Below are 21,947 nucleotides of genomic sequence, written 5' to 3'. Positions count from 1 at the left end.
TGTTGGGGGGGGGGGGGGTTAATGTGAAAATTATAATTACTGCACGTTGATACTGGGTGCTCTTTAAAACATTCGACATTCAAAATGTTGAAAGCTTTGGACGATCCATCAGTATTATTAAATTTCAGGCCTAGACTTCAGTGATGGAATGGCCTCTGTTGCCCTGGTCTTTGCCCAAAATGCCACTTCACAATGTAACATTCCGATTCAGATATTGATACAAATTGTAGTGTCAGTGCTGCAAATGTGAACTTGATTTCACCTTAACGCTAAATTGAAATTGTAAGTTAGATTTGCTAATATTTCTTGAATGTTGAATAGTTTCTCAGGACAGTTATTTGTGTTAGAAAAAACAAGGTTTTTCTGATTTCTTGGCCAACTTGTTGTTTGACCCCTATAGCAATGCTGTAGACTGCTTTTATACGTGTTATGGTAGGTTACAATCAATTTGATGACCATGCTTGCACGCACCATTCTCCACTTGCAGTATTTGCTATGCTCGGCGAAGAATACTTAGTAATGTTAAGTCACAAATGCACAATCCTGGCTATTTTGTAAAATATGCTTACTATAAGCACTGATTTTTCCGCTTAAAGTAAGCAGGGCCCTTATCAATTAGTTGTGCAAAGTTAAGGTTGAAATAGTAACAAGAGTTACAAAGTATTAAATGTAAAATACAAATCAAGCTTTCAAGGAAAGTTCGTGCAGGTTTTGTGTACTTCCTCAAATTGCATTTACGGTATGTTGTACATGAGTTTGAGATTGTCAAAACGTTGTATTTTGATTAAGTAACCTTGATTTACATACAAAACTAATAGGTGCTGGGGTACGCTTTTGAACAAAGCAGTTTTGTGCGAGAGATATGACATTACAGCACAATCAAAATAAGAATTTGCACTGACGCAGCGTTTTTTTTCCCCATTAGTTTAGGAGTGAAATTGGCATAACCAAGTTATAACTGAATCTTGAAAATGGACTAGAAATAATCTGTTATTTTTTCAATAAATTTGAATAATGATATGAATTTGAATTAATTTAAAAATGTTTGGGGTCTGTATGATCCCTAACACGTACATGAAATGTAAATAAAGCGTTCGACATTGTTTGATAAGAAAAGTTGTTGTAGATTCTTTTTCTTTTTGATGGGTTTGCAAACATCATTATAAAAACATAGAATGCCAAGCTAAATAGCACTCTGCATTATGCCATAAGTTTAAGCCATGGAGGTAGCAAGTACCCAATCTGAGACATTGTGTCAAAGTTCAATACTACATTGGCTTATATAATGTCCACGGATTATGTGTATTGACCCATTTCACCTGACGTCATCATCAGAAAAATCTTGAATGCGCCATACTGGTGTGCAATTTCACTGTGCCTTTTCATATATAACTCTATGCCGTGCGTTATGTAGTGAAGTGTGCATTTTAGGCGACACAGCGTTAATACACATAAACCTAACTGCCCACCAACATGGTGAGCGTGGCATCACTGGCTGATGATGTGTTTGGCGGATACTTTGAGCAAAAGTGATGTCGTTAGTCTCGAAATTGCACGGTTTTCATTTTACCTCGTCGACTAACACGGTCAGCCATTTATGGGAGTCAAATTTTTGACTCCCATAAATGGCCGACCGTGTTAGTTCGCACAGTAAAAGGAAAACCATGCAATTTTGAGGCAAACTTGTGTAGATCATTGTATTCTACATTTAAAACATCTTTCCAACCATATGCATTTTATAAAAAAGGGTTACAAACGCTTTTTATAGACCAACTCGTCCGATCCAAGGCAACGTGTTCCTTTAAAGAAGAGAACATGGGCAATAACTATTCACATTACAAATACTAAAATTCACGTTAATTGTGTTTTATTTCTAAATATGAATCCATAAAATAATGTAAATAGTCTACTGTGACTAATATTCTATGTCATAATGACTCTATGTTACATCTCAGACACGATCTCAGACCATTGTATCAAGACTTTTCGATCCAGCACGCCATTATCAAGAAAATATAGCCCTTTGTAGTTTACATGCAACATTTCTTTCAAGATTTTTCCTACATGACGAGTCTATGAGACCCAAAATGCAGCACCCAGTCAAAATAGACTGGTACTGTATTATGAGTTGCATGGTTAACCTCACCATGTTCATGGAAAACTTGACAAGAGTAGCTGTACAGTGAAAAGTAATCTTGAAAACAGAAAGCTGTTTGGAAGTGCGCCCTCTTGTGACATTTATTATAAAGGTTGGTGAGAAACAACTTGATGGATAAACAGCACCTTGGCAAAGTACTTGGGGAAGGGTAATATGAAAGATCCATTGCCATTAGCCGCCATTGCTGAGGTCAACAATGTAATTGTTGATGCGCTGCGCAAAACTCTTGGCCAATGTCTGAACCAGGATTTGAACCCATACTCCAGTGACTTGGCCACCAGTTCTGGTGCAATGTTCAAAAGCAGATAAACGATTGATTTTCCCCCGATGCTGACTACATGTGTTTAAGGCAGTAGACACTATTGGTAATTGTCAAAGACTAGCCTTCACAGTTGGTGTATCTCAACATAAGCATCAAGTAACAAACCTGTGAAAATTTGAGCTCAATCGGTCATTGAACTTGCGAGATAATATGAAAAAAAAAACACCCTTGTCACACGAAGTTGTGTGCGTTTAGATGGTTGATTTCGAGACCTCAAGTTCTAAATCTGAGGTCTTGAAATCAAATTCTTGGGAAACAACTTCTTTCTCAAAAACTATGGCACTTCAGAGGGAGCCGTTTCTCACAATGTTTTATACCATCAACCTCTCCCTATTACTCATCACCAAGAAAGGTTTTATGCTAATAATTATTTTGAGTAATTACCAATTATGTCCACTGCCTTTAACATGGTTAGTGGTGTTCCCAGGTTGCAAACTTACAGATTACAAATACAACTTACAAATTCTATGCAATAGAAAATGTCAACCAGATCTTCAGAGAAATATTGTTGTTTTGCTTGACTGATTTCAAAACTGAATCCAGGAGAATTCTGAAGTATGTTTGTTAGGCGATATCGAATTTGCATGTTTGAAATTAAATGGTACATATTAAAGGAATTAAACGTGATTAAAAGTCTACCACACTAATACCCGACCCAGATGTTTTTTTTTTTTTTTTTTTTGGGGGGGGGGGGGGGGTTTTCAGTTTTACTAAATACAATATAAAACGGATATGTTTAAAACATGCTAAATACAATGTACTTTCTTTACCAAACTAAAACATGCAACAAAACAATTTAAAAAAAAACCTTAACGCATTAAAATTGAAGCATGTAAATTAAAATCAAGAATACGTTTTCTTCAAATGGATATAGCATTTTCCAAGCACCATTACATGGTATTTATGGTTGCAAGTTGATTAGAAATTTTATCTTCAAGTATACCATGTACGCGCAAATCCTCCAATCAGATTTGCACAATGGAGTGGTGATAAAAACCTATATCACACGGCTAAAATCACTACATGCATCTTGTGTGTTCTATGTCACGCGCCAAGTTTGCTTGAAGATAAATACGTTATCACACGCGCGCTCGTGGAAATACGGAAAATATAGCGCGTTTGCGTCCCATATCAAAGCAAAAGCGCTATATTTTCCCGTATTCCACTCGCACTTGTGTGATAACTTATAGTAACACTACAAAGATCAATTAAATCAGTGGAAACTAAGTAACTACACTGTACAAGTAGAAATTATGTCTAAAATGTTTCATTGGTCCCAAATAATCCTTACTGCAAGACTTGCATTAATCAGGAGCTAAATTTCATGGCGCTGAATACCAGTGACAACAAATCACCATGAACAGTAGCGGAACATAATATGTCTATTGACGCCTTGCATGTTTTTTGTTTTCAGCACACACAAAAAAAAACCAGAAAAGGCAAGATATTTTTTTGTTCAGCCTGAAGAAATTTGTGTTAATTAAAAGCTACTGCCGACGTGGAAAATGTCTAATTCATATAAGTTCAGACAGGTGCTTGCATGGACAAACTCAGGTAGTTTGATTAACGAGTACAGGGTACCAGACAAGATGGACGCTGTGATTTTACAGAGTGCTAGAGTGAATACTAAACTTGCATACAATCACGTCTTTCTTCTTCTCCTTCTACTAATCAAGGGATTTTTCCCAGACTACATGTTACACACCACTCAAAAGGACAATCGGATTAAACTTTTTCAAACAACTTTGAGAACACCAAACGAAAAACTCCACTATATCCAAAACGCTACACTTTTCACCTTTCACTAAATATCGGAACTACCACAACTCGAGTGTCTTGGGTATGATAATTTATATCAAAGACACTAAATACATTCGTCAAACTTGCTCAGGATTGAGTTTTTTCAACTCTTTGTGCATTGTGAATTTATAAAACTTTTACCTTGAAAATAAAGTACGCAACTGGTGATTTATTAAGAACCCGGCTTTAAACTTCTCTCTTGAAGGAGCACAGCAGTTTTCCTCTGGTAAGTTTCACTTCCAGGAGGGAAAATGTAAAGTTGTATTGGAACTTTGTAAAGGGCACCACAGCAAAAGCACCTGGCAACGTCTGCTACGAGTGTCATGGGTTATTTCGAGGCTTGTGAGATAATGGGAGTGAAATTACTCTTCCAAAAACACAATGATGTACTTGAGCTTTAAAGTTAAAGTCAGACACTTGCATTTGATGTGAACATAACAACAAAAAGAACGAGGCTTCTTGAAACTACAAGATACAAAAAGTACAAAAGTACAATCCACTAAGGTCTACAATAAATAACTGATTGTCTACGCTTGTTACACATTTAAGTCTACTGTGTATGAACATTCCACATCATATAAAAGGTCCATGTATTTTGAATTCTTGCACACAATCAACAGAAGTCAACACTTCCAGGCCCAAGTTCATGGCTCTGCTTACTTCTAAAGTCTGCGTTTGCAGTAGCTAATCTTTGCTTCCAAGGCAAGCGCAGAATTTCTGCGCTAGCTTTGTGAGCAACAAATTCCAATTAGGACTAAGCATGCACACAGGCAGAAATTCACTGCTAACGTGTGAAATATGCTGCTTTTGTAAGTGGTGATTCTTTGCTTATGGTAAGCAGAGTTATGATATTGGGCCCTGCTTACAACCAAGACCTGGGTTCACATTAGAATAAATTCTTTGTCAGTTGTACTTTGTACATGTAGCGTTGAGCAAGTCATTCCAAACTTTATACCATAAAACGTCAAACATACAAGCAATGAAAGACAAATATTTGGATAACGCAAACAATGTATGATTATACATGTGGATGGTAGATTTCTCAATGCACCAGTGTGAACTTAACTTGACATTCACAGATGTGAATGACGATTTAAAAACTTGTTTTTTATTCTCTGAAAAAAAAAAACATTCTCACTAACATTTGTCATCATAAACAAAAAGAACAAAAAATGGTCTGAATCAGAACATATTGCATTTCTGTTAAGGGAAGGAGTGTAAACTTTTTCTGTGATACTGAGAAAAAATGGCCTCTCCAAAGTCAAACTTGTGGAGGTCTCAAATCTGTCAAAACTAGTATTGCATCATTTGCATAAAATAGGAAGCCTTTGATATTTGTAGGCAAAGCAGAAACTAAAGTAAGTCTTAATAAATCTACTATTCTGTACCATTGTATACTTGCATCGCATCAGTGCAAAAAAAACTTTGAATCTTGATTTTGTAATAACATCAAACTTATGTGCGAATCTGTCGTTTCTGGGCGCCATCTTGTTTGTGTGTACATTGTATATTGAGGAAAACTTTTGCAATAACACTTTTGTATTTTGCACAAGATAGGTTGATATGTTGTATCTTGAAGCAATCTGGACTGTGTACATCCATACAGTTCTATTTTGCAATAACATCATATCTCCCTCTGTTTAAAGGAACACATTGCCATGGATCGGTCGAGTTGGTCTTTGAAAAGCGTTTGTAACCGTTTGTTATAAAATTGATATTGTAAAAGTAGAATACAATGATCTACACAAATATGCCTCAAAATTGCGTGGTTTTCGTTTTACCTCGTCGACTAACACGGTCAGCCATTTATGGGAGTCAATGGGACATTTATGGGAGTCAATGGGACTCCCATAAATGGCCGACCGTGTTAGTTCGCGACGTAAAATGAAAGCCGTGCAATTTTGAGTGATACTTGTGTGGATCATTTCATTCTACTTTTAAAACATCTTTCCAACCATATACATTTTATAACAAACGGTTACAAACGCTTTTCAAAGACCAACTTTAAATATGTCGTTTCTTGGTGCAATCTGGTTTGTTATTATCATTATGCAGTTCTAACAGTTGTGAACCTCATACATCAATGATTTACAATTGACATTTCTATTTTTCAAAAAACATTGTGTCTTGCACAAGAGAGGCTCAGTGCAAAGTATGTCGTATCTTGGTGCAACCTGGGCCCAATGTTATGGCTCTGCTTACCGACGAATTCTGCGCTTATGATCATGATTCCTCGCTTGACGTGCAAGCGCCGAATTTATGCGCTAGCCTTGTAAGCAGAGAGTGCCTAGTAACATAGAGTAAGCACGCGCAGAAGCCAAAACTCGCCTCTAACCCGTGAGATAGTTTTTAGCAAGATACAATGTTATTGCAGTTTCAAAGCTTAAAAGGCTATTTTGGTGATGTTTTTGCCATGACACAACAAATGCAAGCAATAATATGAGACTTGGTTAAGTCTAATGCTTCCAGCAACTCAAGCAATGAGATGAGACTTGGTTAAGTCTAATCTTTCCAGCAACTCAAGCAATGACATGAGACTTGGTTAAGTCTAATGTTTCCAGCAACTCAAGCAATGAGATGAGACTTGGTTAAGTCTAATCTTTCCAGCAACTCAAGCAATGAAATGAGACTTGGTTAAGTCTAATATTTCCAGTAAAACAAGCAACGAAATGAGACTTGGTTAAGTCTAATGTTTCCAACAACTCAAAGATCTCACATTATTAAACCTTCAATGATCAAACGTCTTTGACATTTTTTACAGATGAATAAAAATCTACTTCGCTCCGTCTCAATTAGTCTTAGCTCAAGCTGCCAACTCCATCACCAGCGAGACTTATCATGACATGTTCAACACACACATTGTTATTTCAATGACTTGTCTGAGTTACCGAAAACCCTTCTACTCGTAAACGCTCTGTTTAGTAGACTAGATAGAAATCTCTTCAACTACAACACAACTTATCAAAAAATGAATTTATGTTATACTTCGTATAAAAAACTGATGTATGGAATTGTGCTTTTTTTTTCTTCTTCAATAAATTTCATATAATCCCTGGGTGGTCTTGAGATAGAGTTAATCAGCCACAATCGCAAACTTGGGACTAGGAAATAAATATATGTAAAACAATCAAAAATTAATTTGAAAAAATAATAACTAGCTCAGTGGTTAAAGGGAAGGTACACGTTTTGTAATTACTCAAAACAAATATTAACTTGAAAACTGACTTGGTAACGAGCATTGGAGAGCTGTTGATAGTATAAAACATTGTGGGAAACGACTCCCTCTGAAGTAATGTAGTTTTTGAGAAAGAGGTAATTTCTCGCTAAAATAATAAAAGACTTCTAGCTAGAAGTCTTTTATTTCTATCTGAAAGCACACAAATTGGTCCAACAAGGGTGTTTTTTCTTTCATAATTTTTTCGCAACTTCATTGACCAATTGAGCCCAAATTTTCACAGGCTTGTTATTTTATGCTTATGGTGGGATACACCAAGTGAGAAGACTGGTCTTTGACAATTACCAAATGTGTACCTTCCCTTTAAAACCGAGAAAAAAACAAAAGGAAAAAAAATATATTAATTTTTTTCTTCACGTGGAAACACCTGCATTCATAAAACACATTTTCAAATACTGAAAGTCTTTCACCACTTTGAAGCACTGAAAACATGGCCATTTGAAAACATGCAAAGTATTTCAAAAAGAAATCTGTTGACACCGAATCAACTAAAAATAATGTATAAGTGATAAAAGTCACCTCAACTCCAGCTGATTCAACATGTCAACAACGAAGAAAAAACAACAACAACAAATCAGTTAAAATAATAAACAACAAAAAGAATCAAAATGAATAGAGTCCCGAGTAACACTTTTAAAACAATATTCCACTTTCCCAACAGAGTTTGCGTTTGCGGCTGCCATTCATTAAACACGCCCGTTTTGACGAAAATGTTCGGCGTAGTCGCCAAAACTGACGCTGAACTTCTCGCTTTGGTAGCGTGTCACCCGTATAGTCTTGCGAAAATCATGGTTGATGGGCGTCTTGTAGCCGCCCTTGCGTAGTAAGGAATCTATAGTCTGCTCCTTATTCCAATCTGGAGAGAAAGGTGAAGAAAATAGAAACAAAAACAGGTTATTACAGACTCTAATCGAGAATATTAAAGGAACACGTTGCCTTGGATCGGACGAGTTGGTCTATAATAAGCGCTCGAAACCATTTGTTATGAAATGCATAATGGTTAGAAAGATATTTTAAAAGTAGAATATAATGGTCCACACAAGTATCACTCAAAATTGCACGGTTTTCCTTTTACTTTGCGAACTAACACGGTCGGCCATTTATGGGAGTCAAAAATTTGACTCCCATAAATGGCCGACCGTGTTAGTCGACGAGGTAAACAGAAAACCACGCAATTTCGAGGCATATTTGTGTAGATCATTGTATTCTACTTTTACATCTTTCTACCAATATGCATTTTATAACAAACGGTTACAGAACGCTTTTCAAAGACCAACTCGACCGATCCAAGGCAACATTAACATAATTCAACTGGGCCCAATTTCATGGCTCTGCTTACTGCCATTTTCTGCGGTTACAATCACTGTTCTCCGCTTACTGAGCAAGTACCAAGTGCCCTTGCTATTTAAGCAATGTATTTCACAGACAGGCAGGGTAACTTTAATCATGCGCGTGTGAACTCCATGCTACTAGGCATTCTCAACTTAAACAGCTAGCACAACAAATTTGGCACTTGCAGAGTAAGCGGAGAATGGTGACCGTAAGTACAGAATTCGGTGGTAAGCAGAGCCATGAAATTGGGCCCTGACGTCTAAGCACAAGAACTCTTTGCTCGTCACCATCTCACCAAGTTCCTACACTAGTACTCTCCATAGATTTGATCCGAAGGAGGGCATGCTTGCAGTAACTGGTTGAGAGTTCATAATTTCATGTACAGCCACATGCCTGCTTTGATCATAATGACACAGCCCCTTTACAAATCTACATGTAGTTCAACTACTAGAAAATATCAATAAAAGATAAATAAAATATCACTCAAATATTAACCAGGTCTACCCAGCATCTGTCGTGAAGGAAACTATACAGTCCACAGTCCAACAGAATCAAACAATAACATGCAGTCATAGAGTTATATATAAGAACTAGAGGGCGCACTGGTGATGCTTAATGCACAAATGCCACGGGACCGCAAGGAGACACGCACGCGCCATTCTGTACACACGTTGGAGCTTGTGTTTATTAAACGCTACGCAATGCTGTTTTGTTCAACTTCCAAAACGGCCGCACAAACACACGCTGTGGGATGTCAGTTTTGTCAACTTAGAAAATGGCCGCCTGCGTGCATGCCGGGGCGCGTATATAGGTCAGTGCGCCCTCTAGTTCTTATATATAACTCTATGCATGCAGTTGGATTTTGATGGGTTGGGGTTTAGTTGGCATCACTACCGAGACTTACTTTGTTCAGAGGCAACTTCAGGAAGATAGGTAGCCGTTTTCTTGGCGCCTTTCTCGTTGTAAAACTCTATACGTATACCGTGGATACCGACCTACAGTATGGATAAAACGCAAACGGGGAGAATGAGTATTGCAAATAACATTTGGACTTCATGTAAAGCGCATTGATAAGGTTATAGTAAAATGTGCTATATAAGAACTAGTTATTATTATTTTTATTAATAGGCCTGTTTGAGTACCCAGACTAAAGATTAAATTATATATCATAACTAAACAATCGCACTCATAGAGTGCAAATATCTACCTGAACTCTATAGAAGATAAATAATATATAAAAAATAACAATAAGGCTTTTTATAATGCGCCATCTATCTAGTCTACAAGACCCTATTCCACCGGCAAAACATAACAAGCAACAATAGGGACAGAGTTCTCAACAGGTTTTGACGAGCAGAAAATTGTTACGCAATATATTTTCTGCGTTATAAACAATTCTATGAAATAGACCGTATTGAATAACCCCTTATTTGCTATGAAAAGTCGCCATCTTGTAGGGCAAACCATGTACATCAGTGAAGCACGCAGCATTCCCGGTTTGATTTCTACGGCACATGAGATCAAACACACAGGCGCACAGACGCCATGTTGTGGGGCAGATATTTGAAGGGTGACGTCATATTCAATACAGTCTATTGGGCTGGGGGCAGGAGGGTGTGATACCCACCCCTTTCAAAAATGACAAATCAATCAATCAATCAATCAATCAATACAATATATAATAAAACTAAGTGGGTCGATCCAAACCGGAAGATAGTAAGTGGCAAACACAAACAAAAATTTTCCATTTATAGCAAAGTATGGACCAACTGATTAAGGAAAGGTATCTCAAAAGTGGGGGGAAATTTAGGCTAATCAAAGTTATTAATTTACAAACAATTGGGAGAAACAGTTCAAATTAAATTAACACACAGAGTAAAATGAGAAATGCAGTCAACAGATAAAACAAATTTGGCGTCAAATATGAACTACAATCACTTACAAATAGCAATAGAAATCAAACGAGAAGATGTAAAAGCAATTTCAGTGAAATTGAAAAGATTAACTGATAAACACAGAGAACAAAACATATACTTTAGCAGTTGGTAGCGCAAAATAATGTTAAATTTGGATAAAGAGTAATTATAAGAAATAATATCCCAAATCAAATTTATCATCTGTTAAAAACCATCTGGGCCCAATTTCATGACTCTGCTTACTGCCAAATTCTGCGCTTACGATCAGGATTCTCCACTTACATGCAAGCGCCGAATTTCTGCGCAAGCCTTTTAAGCGTAGAATGCCTAGTAACGCGGAGTACCCACGCACAGAAGACAAAATTTGCTGCTAACCCGTGAAATACGCTTGCCGTAAGCACAGAATTCCTTGCTTCCGTAAGCGCCGATTCTGTGCTTGAAATTGGGTCCTACATTTCTGATCCCATCTATACGCCCCCCCCCCCCCCCAAATAATTCCTGGATAAACAATAATTACCTCCCAGTCCGCATAATCTTTGGCTTCCTCAAAATGACGTAAAAGCGACACGGAGCAGGACATACGTGATATCTCGTCTTTGTTGACAGGCGGGAAACGGCTATCTTTAAAAGCACTGTGGGAAGAGAAAAGATGACATTGTGATTAAAGTGTATAGGATTTGAGGCATTGCATGGTGAAGTATCAATATATATTTGGTTTGAGGTAACACCATGTGTGTATCTACTTGCCAGGGTAATATTTAATAAGCAGGATAGTTCTTTTCAGAACTGAGAAGTCCCGAACACCCGAACAATCTACTCCGCGGTAGTAGAATAAAGCAAGACAGTTCTCCAAGAACAAACTCTACCTGGCAAGTAGATACACACATGGTATTACTGCAAACCAAATATATAGTGATTAAAGTGCTTTTCACGCCACAGCAATGTAACTGGTGTCCCTTGCTTAATTTTAGCATGGTTGTAAAAATGTAGCAATGTTTGACAAGATTTTGCAAGAGAACTTGAACAGTAGACAAACTTGTTGTCCTTTCACACGAGGTACATTTCACAAATTTTACAACCATGCTACAATTTAGCAAGGGACCCTTACTAAATTGCTCTCATGTGAAAGGGGCTTTAGTCTCATAAAGCCCTTTCACACAACAGCAGTTAAACAAGGGTCCCTTGCTTAATTTTAGCATGGTTGTGAAATTTGACAGAATGCACCTCGTGTGAAAGAACAATGAGGGACATTGGACAGTTCAAACATTGTTGTCCTTTCACATAAAGTGCATCTCTTAAAATTTCACAACCATGGTCAAATTAAGCAATGAACCCCTGCTAAATTGCTGTCATGTGAAAAGGGTTGAGTTCTAATAACAAGTTGGATTTTAAACTTTGCATAGTGGGATCCAGGTAAGGTTTGCGGTTGCACCATGTGTAAATCTCTTTACAATAGTGTTGCGTCTGAAGAGAACAAGGCTCAATTTCATAGAACTGATAGGCACAAAAATTTGCTTAGCATGACATTTTTGCCTTGATAAAAAAAAAACAGGATTACCAACCAAATTTCCGATTGTTGCATGTCGCTTGTTACCGGTATTCAGCTGTTGTTTGCTTCCCTGAAAATCACCTGGAAATTTGGTTGGTAATCTTGTTTTATCAAGGAAGAAATTTCATGCTTAGCAAACTTTTGTACTAAGCAGCTTTATGAAATTGGGCCCTGGTGGCTGACAACTCACGGTTTGATCTGTATGCTCTCATCGTCTTATAAAACGTCGAGTTGTCAACTACCGGTTCTCTTCAAAACCAATTACAAATAGTGCCGCCGCAAACCCCACCTAACTCACCTTTTAATCTTTGATGCGCCTTCTATTTCTCCGACAATCATTTCAATCGTAGTAACATTAGTTTGCCGGTAGTCATCTTGATCATAGAAACAGAAATATCTATATGAACAGCCACGGCTTGTTGGCATGACGATCAAGCCGTAGTCACTAATTCAGACACAGGCCCTCTATGTTTACAAACGTCTTACCTAGAGATTGCATATTCCCTTAGGCCATCATGTAGATTCAAAGCAGTAAAAGTACCTATACACCCGCGTAGACGCTTGTCTTTGCCTATCTTCCAAGTTACAAACAGTGGACTGCGGAAAAAACAAAAGGACATTATAGTATAAGAAATCAATCCACACACAAGTGACCAGTACTTCAACAAGTGACCAGTTCTTCACAGAGGCAACAGTCGTGACAGTAGCAATTGCCCTCATGCCGCTGCATTAAGAATTTAACAACAAGTTAGCCTTCCGTGTACATGTACAAAATGGGCAAGCACCTGCTTGCATCCAAGACATGCTCAACGTCTACAAACCATCTCGCAACCTTCGTTCTGCTAACGGATATCTTCTTCAAGAAATCATGTCTAATCGCACCTGGGGGGACAGATTTTTTTTCTATTGCAGCGCACCTCACCTCTGGAATCAACTACCTCTTCACATCAAAACATCCACTTTCATACACTCTTTCAAAACATCTCTCAAACCACCTCATGTCAATAGATCCATTCTTTTGTATTTAATCTGTTCTTTGTTATTTTTGTTTGAATTTTCTCTGTAATAGCGCTCTATAAGACCTCGTTATTATTATTAATACATGAGTTGTGCTCAACTCTCTTGCGAATATGGCTGCGAAAACAGAGTTGTGATGTCAAATTCACGCCAAAATCACATTGCATTCGCATTCGCAAGAAGTATGAACCGGGCTTTACACGCAAACATGACAAAGCATGAATCGTATGGTAATTTTTATGGGCAAGTTTGGGGCAACCGGATCGCTTGGTGACACAATAATTGTTTTGAAGACACTGGAGACTTTTATCTCAACATGCATAAAGTAATTGGTCTTCGGAGTTGCGAGATAACTAAGAAGAAAACTAAGGAGATAACTAAGAAGAAAAAAAAAACACCCTTGTCACACGAAGTTGTGTGCTTTCAGATGCTTGATTTCAAGACCTCAAATTCTAAATCTTAGGTCTTGAAATCAAATTCGTGGAGAATACTTCTTTCTCGAAAACTACGCCACTTCAGAGGGAACTGTTTCTCCCAATGTTTTATACTATCAACCTCTCCCCGTAATCAAGTCAGGTTTTATGACAATAATTATTTTGAGTACGATCTTTTAAATCCAGGGGTGAGAGGCATTGCTAGGAGCAAGGTCTCAACTCAGATCGAAAAGATAGGTGTGTTGACATTATTGGCACTTCCACCTTTTGATAACCCCTTCTGGGAACAGTTTCCTCCTACTTCCTCAGTGCTAGATAAGTAGGTTTTAAAAAGTACAGGGAGTGACAGGATTTCTTTTGCTGTAGTTTACTCTGGAGAAAATAAAACTTACAGCTACCTTTTTTTTTCACTAGGCAAAACAACCAAAAAAGTATGAAATCAGATAGAGGTCTGATATTTCTCGTCCCTGTAAATTCCAAACGGCTGACCTGCCAAAAACAGAAATCTGAAGTTTAGTTGTCTGGACAAATTATATTTGATTGGTTTCCAAGAGGCTGAGAGACTTTAAATATTTGTTTAGTATTTGTGAACATTTAGCAGTGGTTACTATGGGTTAGTGTTGTGCTCCAATTTATGGCAGGTCTAAAACTTCTCATTCCTGTAAGTCATCCAGAATTTTATGTTAATAATTAAGACATAAGACTTTAAATATTTTTTGAGTATTTTTTTTATATTTAGCATTGGTATTGGTTGCTATGGGAGTTTATTTAGTGTGGCGCTCCATTTTATGCCCCTTAAATAGTCAGTCACAGCTCCCTCCAGACATAACATTGGCAAGTTTCCAAGCAAAACAAGTCCGAGAACATGCAATCAACATTCAAGCTATGTCGAGAGACCATGCACAATCAATTACAGAGATCTCTCTTTCCACGGCTCGCTTAAAATGTAAATCTCAAACAATTCTTGGTGTCATTTCTTTAGATAAACATCGCTGATGGTATTATACAATACCAAGTGGGACCATGTCTCCTTTTTTTTTTTTTAATTTAAGGAGTGAGATTTTACATTTTGTTGCATTCCGGAAGGCAAGAGATAAGCGGTGTCACAAAGTGTCATGTCGTATACAAATTGAAAACCACATGTGTACAAATACTGAATATTCGCTGCTAGTGCTAACATAAGGATTCCAACAGCCTCTAGCTATCAGGCTAGCTCGGTGGTCTAATGGCAATCTGCTCTAGCAATTTAAAGGTCAAGGGTTTGAATCCCACCTGAGTGACTGCAAACAATTTTTGGTATTGATTTATTTTGATATTGGCTTGAGGAACACTTCAGATCAAATTTACAAGATTTATAAGATCCATCTGTTAGTGTTAATGGAATAGAATAGAATAGTATACACATAATGAATGTTTATAAGTGCAATGGTGCGAATATGTTCATGAGTTGAAAGATGGAACGTTCTACTCAACGAGGCGGAGCCGAGTTGAATGGAACATTCCAGCTTTCAACGAATGAACATATTCGCACCATTGCACGAATGAAAAACATTCATTATTTGTTTTATACAACAACCAAGTAGATCTTTGTCATTTTGATTGAAAGATACAACTTTCAAAACAAACAAAGCGTAGGCCTACAATTTTTAATTGTAGAATCCGAATGCTAGTATTAGTAATTTTACTAATATTATTCCTTGCAGTAACACTGCTGCGTTACAAACACACTCGCACGCAGTGATGTTTTTACTCAGCTTTTTCGTTCCATCCGAAAAGTACCATTGCACGCTGGCAGCGTGCAATGGTACTTTTCGGATGGAACGAAAAAGCACGGTGAGTGACTCAGCGTGCAATGGTACTTTTATTTGCTATCACGTGACGGACAATCCTCCAATCAAATGGCAAGGATCGGCTTGGGTGTTATATAAAATAGAATAATGTTTTATTGTCACTTGTAAAAAAAAAAAATATTAGTACAGTGAAATTCGTTTTGGTTTTGCGTGTCTAAAAATATCAATTAAAAGTGATGCACAGATAGTCATCAAAGCCATTAGACCACTGGGTCCTCTAGAGTATCCAACATACTTGGACAATGGTACTTTTATTTGCTATCACGTGACGGACAATCCTCCAATCAAATGGCAAGGATCGGCTTGGGTGTTATATAAAATAGAATAATGTTTTATTGTCACTTGTAAAAAAAAAAAATATTAGTACAGTGAAATTCGTTTTGGTTTTGCGTGTCTAAAAATATCAATTAAAAGTGATGCACAGATAGTCATCAAAGCCATTAGACCACTGGGTCCTCTAGAGTATCCAACATACTTGGACAACTAACGAAGTAATAATTTAACAAGTCGCTATCAGGTCGATGGGAGGGGGGGGGGGGATAGCTCCATGATGCAGCATACAGTAGTACTAGTAGCCCATAATGTATAGTCCTCACATTACATGGACAGTGCACATATATGTACAACACATTAAACCAGCAGTTTAGACCAGACAAGATTTTAATAATGTTGTACACATGACGTGTGTACGTATCTGATTGTGGTTGATGAGTGAATCTTGGATTGATAAGTGGCCGGCCGCTTCATATAAAACCAGTCGTGGGTTAAACCATGGAGATCTATTTCTACCTCCATGGTTAAACAGAAGAGAGTTTCATGGAAATCAGATGGCTACATTTTGTATTTGTGTCCCTTGTTTGTAATGAATATTAATAATAGAGCTACACTATGCATGACTTGAGTGCTTTTGACTTGTGTTGTGGGTGGTTGAAATTTTGGATGGCTGTTGTACAGTGTTGTAAGGCTAAATTGCATCTGACCCTTGTCATTTGATTGGTGGAATATGCATCAAATGTCATATACACATGTACTGTACATGTATTTACTGCCATGAATCGACACTTCAAAATTATTGGAGTCCTTTATTGATTAATATAGGAGTCCAAACAGAAGACAATTTCATGGAAATCAGATGGTTATTTGTGTATCTTGTTCATAACAAGTATTAATCATAGAGCTAATATTGAATTTGTGTGCTTTGACTATTGAGTTGTGGGCGCTTGAAATTGCAGATGGCTGCACCATGGTCAAGTGGTACATGTAGAATTGCAAGTTCACAAGGACGGTTGTTGGTTCTGAATCCTAACAAGCTCTACTGGTTTCACAATGACTAGAATTTAGTATTGTCGTCTAGTTACTAAATCACAATTTCTTGATTTGTGCAATTCATAATCATAGATGCTAAACCAATGTTTGCACAAGAGAGATTGGCTGTTCATATCCCCTTGTGGGAGTTTGCCAAGTTCCCTTAATAATAATAATAATAATAATAATAATAATAATAATAATAATAATAATAATAATAATAATAATAATAATAATAATAATAATAAAAATAATAATACATGTAGTCAGTTTTTATATAGCGCTTTATACACCCAAAGGGGCGTCTCAAAGCGCCAACATGAGAACCCTTGATGGGAAGATCATCTTAACAAAAAAACAAAAAAAACACTACGACACACAGTATACAATTGTAGATCCTTGTCATTTGATTGGTGGAACAAGCATTTCAAGTGTCATACTGTACGTATTACTGCCCAGACATGGCGCTCCAAAATTTAATATAGGAGTCCTATATTGATAAATATAGGATGCTTGGGACACTTTGCAGCGATTCTTCACAAAATTGCAGCAAAAATGACAAAACATTAAGGTGTTAGTTTTAACAAAGAATACATTCGTTGAACACAACAACCAACAACATTTTTCCATTCACTCTAATATCATCAACCAAAAATGATGGTACCAGCTTTGTATAGTTTGGTTTTATGGCAGCCAACAGACTATTCTGATCATTATGCAAATCTAATCAATCATCAACGCAGGTAAAGAGTTTTATTGCGTTATACAGTAGTACTATGACACTGGATGAATCACACTACATAACTACTACTGGTGCAGCCAACAAATAGGGAGAGAACAGAGCGTCGGCCTCGTTAACATTTTATAGTCCCTCAAAATTGTCTACATTAGAGAGATTTGAGAGCCCAAAGAGAGGGGTACAGTGTGAAAAATGTGCCCAATTGTGACTTGGGTATAGTTGCCTTTCAACTTGATGTTTTTTTGGGTGACATAAATGTAAGCCCTGAAAAAATTGTTCTATTTGCCGAGAGGTAAAGGGATATTTTTCAAGATCGATGCTTGGAAACTTGAAAATTTAGGAGAGGGTTTATAACAGTTGCAAGAAAATTTTTACTATTTTCCCATTATAGTAAAAAGCTGCAAGACTTTTACCTATTTCGTTTTTGTTTTCTTTTTAATATTTTTTGCACTGTATACTAGTAGTATGGGAATAGACAGAGTTTATAATACATTAGTGGGGTGCACCCACACAAAATACAATTTAGATCAATCTGATACATTTAACACTGTGACTCATTTCAATGGAACAGTCTATACTTGGTAACAATCAGTCATACATTACGCCTTGACCTCAAGGTTAATAAAATCCTCCTGTTACAATGTGCAGGGCCTAAAACCATTTTTGCCTCTAAATGTACATGAAATAGTAATAATCTATGCTATCAGGACTTATCATATACTCATTCATATACTCACAGGTGTATAATGTCTGTGTGTGTGTGGGGGGGGGGGGGGGAACATACTTCTGTACATTTATGACAATTAAATCTGGCCTTTTTTGTAGTGAGAGGAACTCTGTGTGGTACAGTGTACATGTGTACAATACATAAATTTGATTTAACCAAAGTGCTGCACAATTACATGTAGAAATTCAATCAGGTTGAAGAATTACAAATTTTACAATTCTAGATTCTTGGATGCCGTGAATGTGTCCCGTTTGTCATCAAAGAACTGAACAAAGAAGTTTCCATGAGGTCACACGTTGATATTCTATCGTGCTCAAGATCCGTCTAAGGGAATCCAGTTCCCTATTCACAGTCTACCCATAGAGCTATACAGGTCTATCTGATGCACAGTCAAACATTCAACTGATACATGTATGTCTTCAAAACTTCTACAGGATTGATCAAGTTACACGCCTGGAGAAAATAAAAGGCATTTGGAATCCAGTTCCTTATTCATAGTCTACCCATACAGCAACATGTATACATACAAGGTGCTATGAATGTATGTGTAATGTATGTTGCAGTCAAACATTCAACTGATATGTCTTCAAAACTTCTACAGGATTGGTCAAGTTACACACCTGGCATGCCTGGAGAAAATAAAGGGCATTTGGAACCCAGTTCCTTAATCATAGTCAACCCATAGAGCTACATGAGTACGTACATAAGGTTTTTACACATGTATGTCGCAGTCAAACATTCAATTGATACGTATATCTTCAAATCTTCCAGAGGATTGATCAAGTTACACGTCTGGCAAAGAAAAAAATAGGCATTTGGCCGATCTTTCTCACTCTTGCCAAGTAACAGGAATGCGTGAAGTATGTGTGTACTTGAACTTTGCTGAACATACATTAACTGATTACATGCACCTGTAATTTTTAGGTCGGAGATATTTGCAGTGCGTTACTGCATGGTGATGCTGAGTCTGTGCAAGGTACACTAACCTACACTTTAAAAGCTTATTACTCGCTGCAGGAAACGCCCTAAAGTCTCCAAAATCAATCAATGAGTTTATGTCGGATTCCTACTGCCTCTATTCTACAAAATGAAGTCCATCCCTATAGCCTCAATTCTACAAATTAGGGCACTTCCAATGGAAAATCTTAAAGTCTATTGGGAAACTTTTGAAGGGGCACCAAGGCCAAGACCAGAGGCAATAGAAGCCATGGCCTCCGTGTATCTCCAGGCCTGGGCAAGGCCATTTTGTAAAGGGCACTTCCATTAGAAATATCTGAAAGGACAAGATCAGGGCAACAAAGGACAAGATCAGGGCAACAAAGGACAAGATCAGGGCAACAAAGGACAAGATCAGGGCAACAGAGGCCATGGCTTCCTCCATTTAATTCCAGCTCTACCTTGCGACAACAGGCATGATACTTCACGGAGGCACTGAAGGCGATTGCCTCCGTCCCTGGTCGTTTTCTTGGTGCCCTTGAAATGCTCCAGTAGAAATTTACAATTTCCTCATAGGGTGCCCTCTACCAAAGAGCAAGTACCTTGGTGACCTTGCTCAAAAAATGAAGCATACAGGCCGGACATGTAATCCACATCATTCACAGGGCTTGTCTCGGAGGATCAACTGCCTTGTTTTGTAACTCTACACTTTCATCTTTCTGCACCTGGTATCAGCATTACTATCTCAATGTTCCCAACTGACAGTGAAATGCTCTAATGACATTGGCCTTTCAACGTCAGTGCAGTTTTAATACAGTCGTTTGTCTTGTGACACAATCTTGTGTCAAAGACTTCAAATAGATGTTGATGGTTGTCGTCCCAAGGGAAAATAAAGGGGGTAAGTGTCCCCCAACCCCAAAAAATAATTATGAATTAAAAAAAATAATAATGCATTCAAAACCTAAGGTTTCAATCAAATTTAATTATTTTGATTAATTTTTGGGTTATGTCCATATGTACATATCATAAAATATTAATTTTTGTTTTTAAAGCTTATCTTATTTCCTTCACTACTTAATTGTGAATTGTTAATGTTTTCTTACTTAAAAAAAAGGTTTAGTTTTATATAGTTGAGCTCAAACAATAAACAGACAAATGGAATAGTTTTCAAGACTTTTTGCCCAAAATGGTGTTACATCTCAAACATATGGAGAGGCCAGTTGGCAGTTTTGAAGGTAATTCGTTGGGTAGTTCCGTCATTTTGGGGCATTTTTGGTGTGGCATCCATGAAAATGTTGCCTTACCTCAGACTCAAAATATGATTTCGCTGGGGCGCTAGTACGACAGAGAATGTCAAAATTTCGAAAAAAGGAGTACAGCGCCCCAGTTACTGGGTCTATAGTTAATTTTAATTTTTAAAATTTATAAAATATATTTTTACTATTTTATAATTTTTGCATTCTCAACCCTCAACTCAAGACCGTCAATCAAGTCATCAAGAAGACAAGATCTTGATGACAACTCCACCCTCTGAAAGGAAATACTTACAACGCAGCATCAGTAAATTTGGGCACTCTTGGCGGCTCTCCGTTCATCATATGAAAGTGACGATATAAAACATCAAAACAGAAAAAACACATTTCTGCACACACTATTCGGTGGTTGTTGTGGTGGCCAGCGCTGTGACCGGCCGAGGCGGGGTGTGGGCCCCGTTCCCGGTCGCTATAACCGTTCATTTTCGGCTGTAAAGTCCGTTGTAAATCATTAGAACCTGAGCTTGTGCTTGGCCGGTGTTCGTGGCTGGAATGGGAGCAACGCTCGCCCTTTTCGCAGCGTTCTGAGCGGTCATTTCGTTCAGAAGGAGCGGATACTTTTTGCCGTTTCACACCACAGCACCCAGTCGCCATCTTGAAACAAAGAACAACATTAAAAGGTCGGGGGCACCAAAACCACAACAGAGCGCATTACGGTTACCAGCGCAGCACTAATTTCGTAGGTTCCTACGCATCGATAGTCCTACCGAGTACCAGTGTTATCAGCTGAGCTCTAGCTATGCGGTCGCTTAAACTTAGCTGATGACGTCAGACTTAAAGGTAATGTCTCCACAGATAAAGGGGATAATTTTTTTCTAACATCTATTAAGTCGTTGCAGTACCTGCTGCTAAAACATAGGATTTGAACTTACTTCCTCTAGCTACCAGGCAATCTCGGTGGTCTAGTTGGTACGACACTGCTCTAGAATTGCAAAAGGCATGGGTCCGAGTAATATGCTTGTGATTTTTTTCACAAAGCTCGTGAAAGTTGGGGGCATACTGATTATACAGTGCTAACACATATAGGTGTATATGGGTAAAAAACAATCCCCGATGCAAATTTACATCTATATTAAAGCCATTGGACACTTTCGGTAAACAGTATTGTCCAAGGCCCACACTTCGTGAATTGATATTGTTTTTAGTTTTCTCAAGAAGCAAAGCATTTCATGGAATAATATTTCAAGAGAAGTCTTTCACCATTACCTTCTGTAAACCCTGTAAGTTATTTGTAAATCTGTGATTTTCTTTTTTTTGTGGTTCCGAAAGTGTCCAATGGCTTTAAAATGCGTTTATAATTATCAAAAGTATTTA

General features: G+C 37.6%; 1 protein-coding gene across 1 annotated transcript; it reads right to left on the bottom strand.

The window, feature by feature from the left end:
* Window positions 1–7,798: 7,798 nt before the first annotated feature.
* On the bottom strand, window positions 7,799–21,227 carry LOC117298591 (AMMECR1-like protein). The gene is made up of 5 exons (XM_033781908.1): window positions 20,869–21,227; window positions 12,799–12,909; window positions 11,281–11,395; window positions 9,752–9,842; window positions 7,799–8,371 (listed from the first exon to the last, which is right to left on the bottom strand). Exons 1-5 carry the CDS (start codon window positions 21,225–21,227, stop codon window positions 8,202–8,204), a joined length of 846 nt encoding a protein of 281 aa, XP_033637799.1. The 3' UTR covers window positions 7,799–8,201.
* Window positions 21,228–21,947: the final 720 nt, after the last annotated feature.

Source organism: Asterias rubens, chromosome 13, assembly GCF_902459465.1.
Source record: "Asterias rubens chromosome 13, eAstRub1.3, whole genome shotgun sequence".
Lineage (NCBI taxonomy): Eukaryota > Metazoa > Echinodermata > Asteroidea > Forcipulatida > Asteriidae > Asterias > Asterias rubens.
The sequence above is the reverse complement of the archived record's forward strand: the minus strand, read 5'-3'. Positions and strand labels throughout refer to the sequence as shown.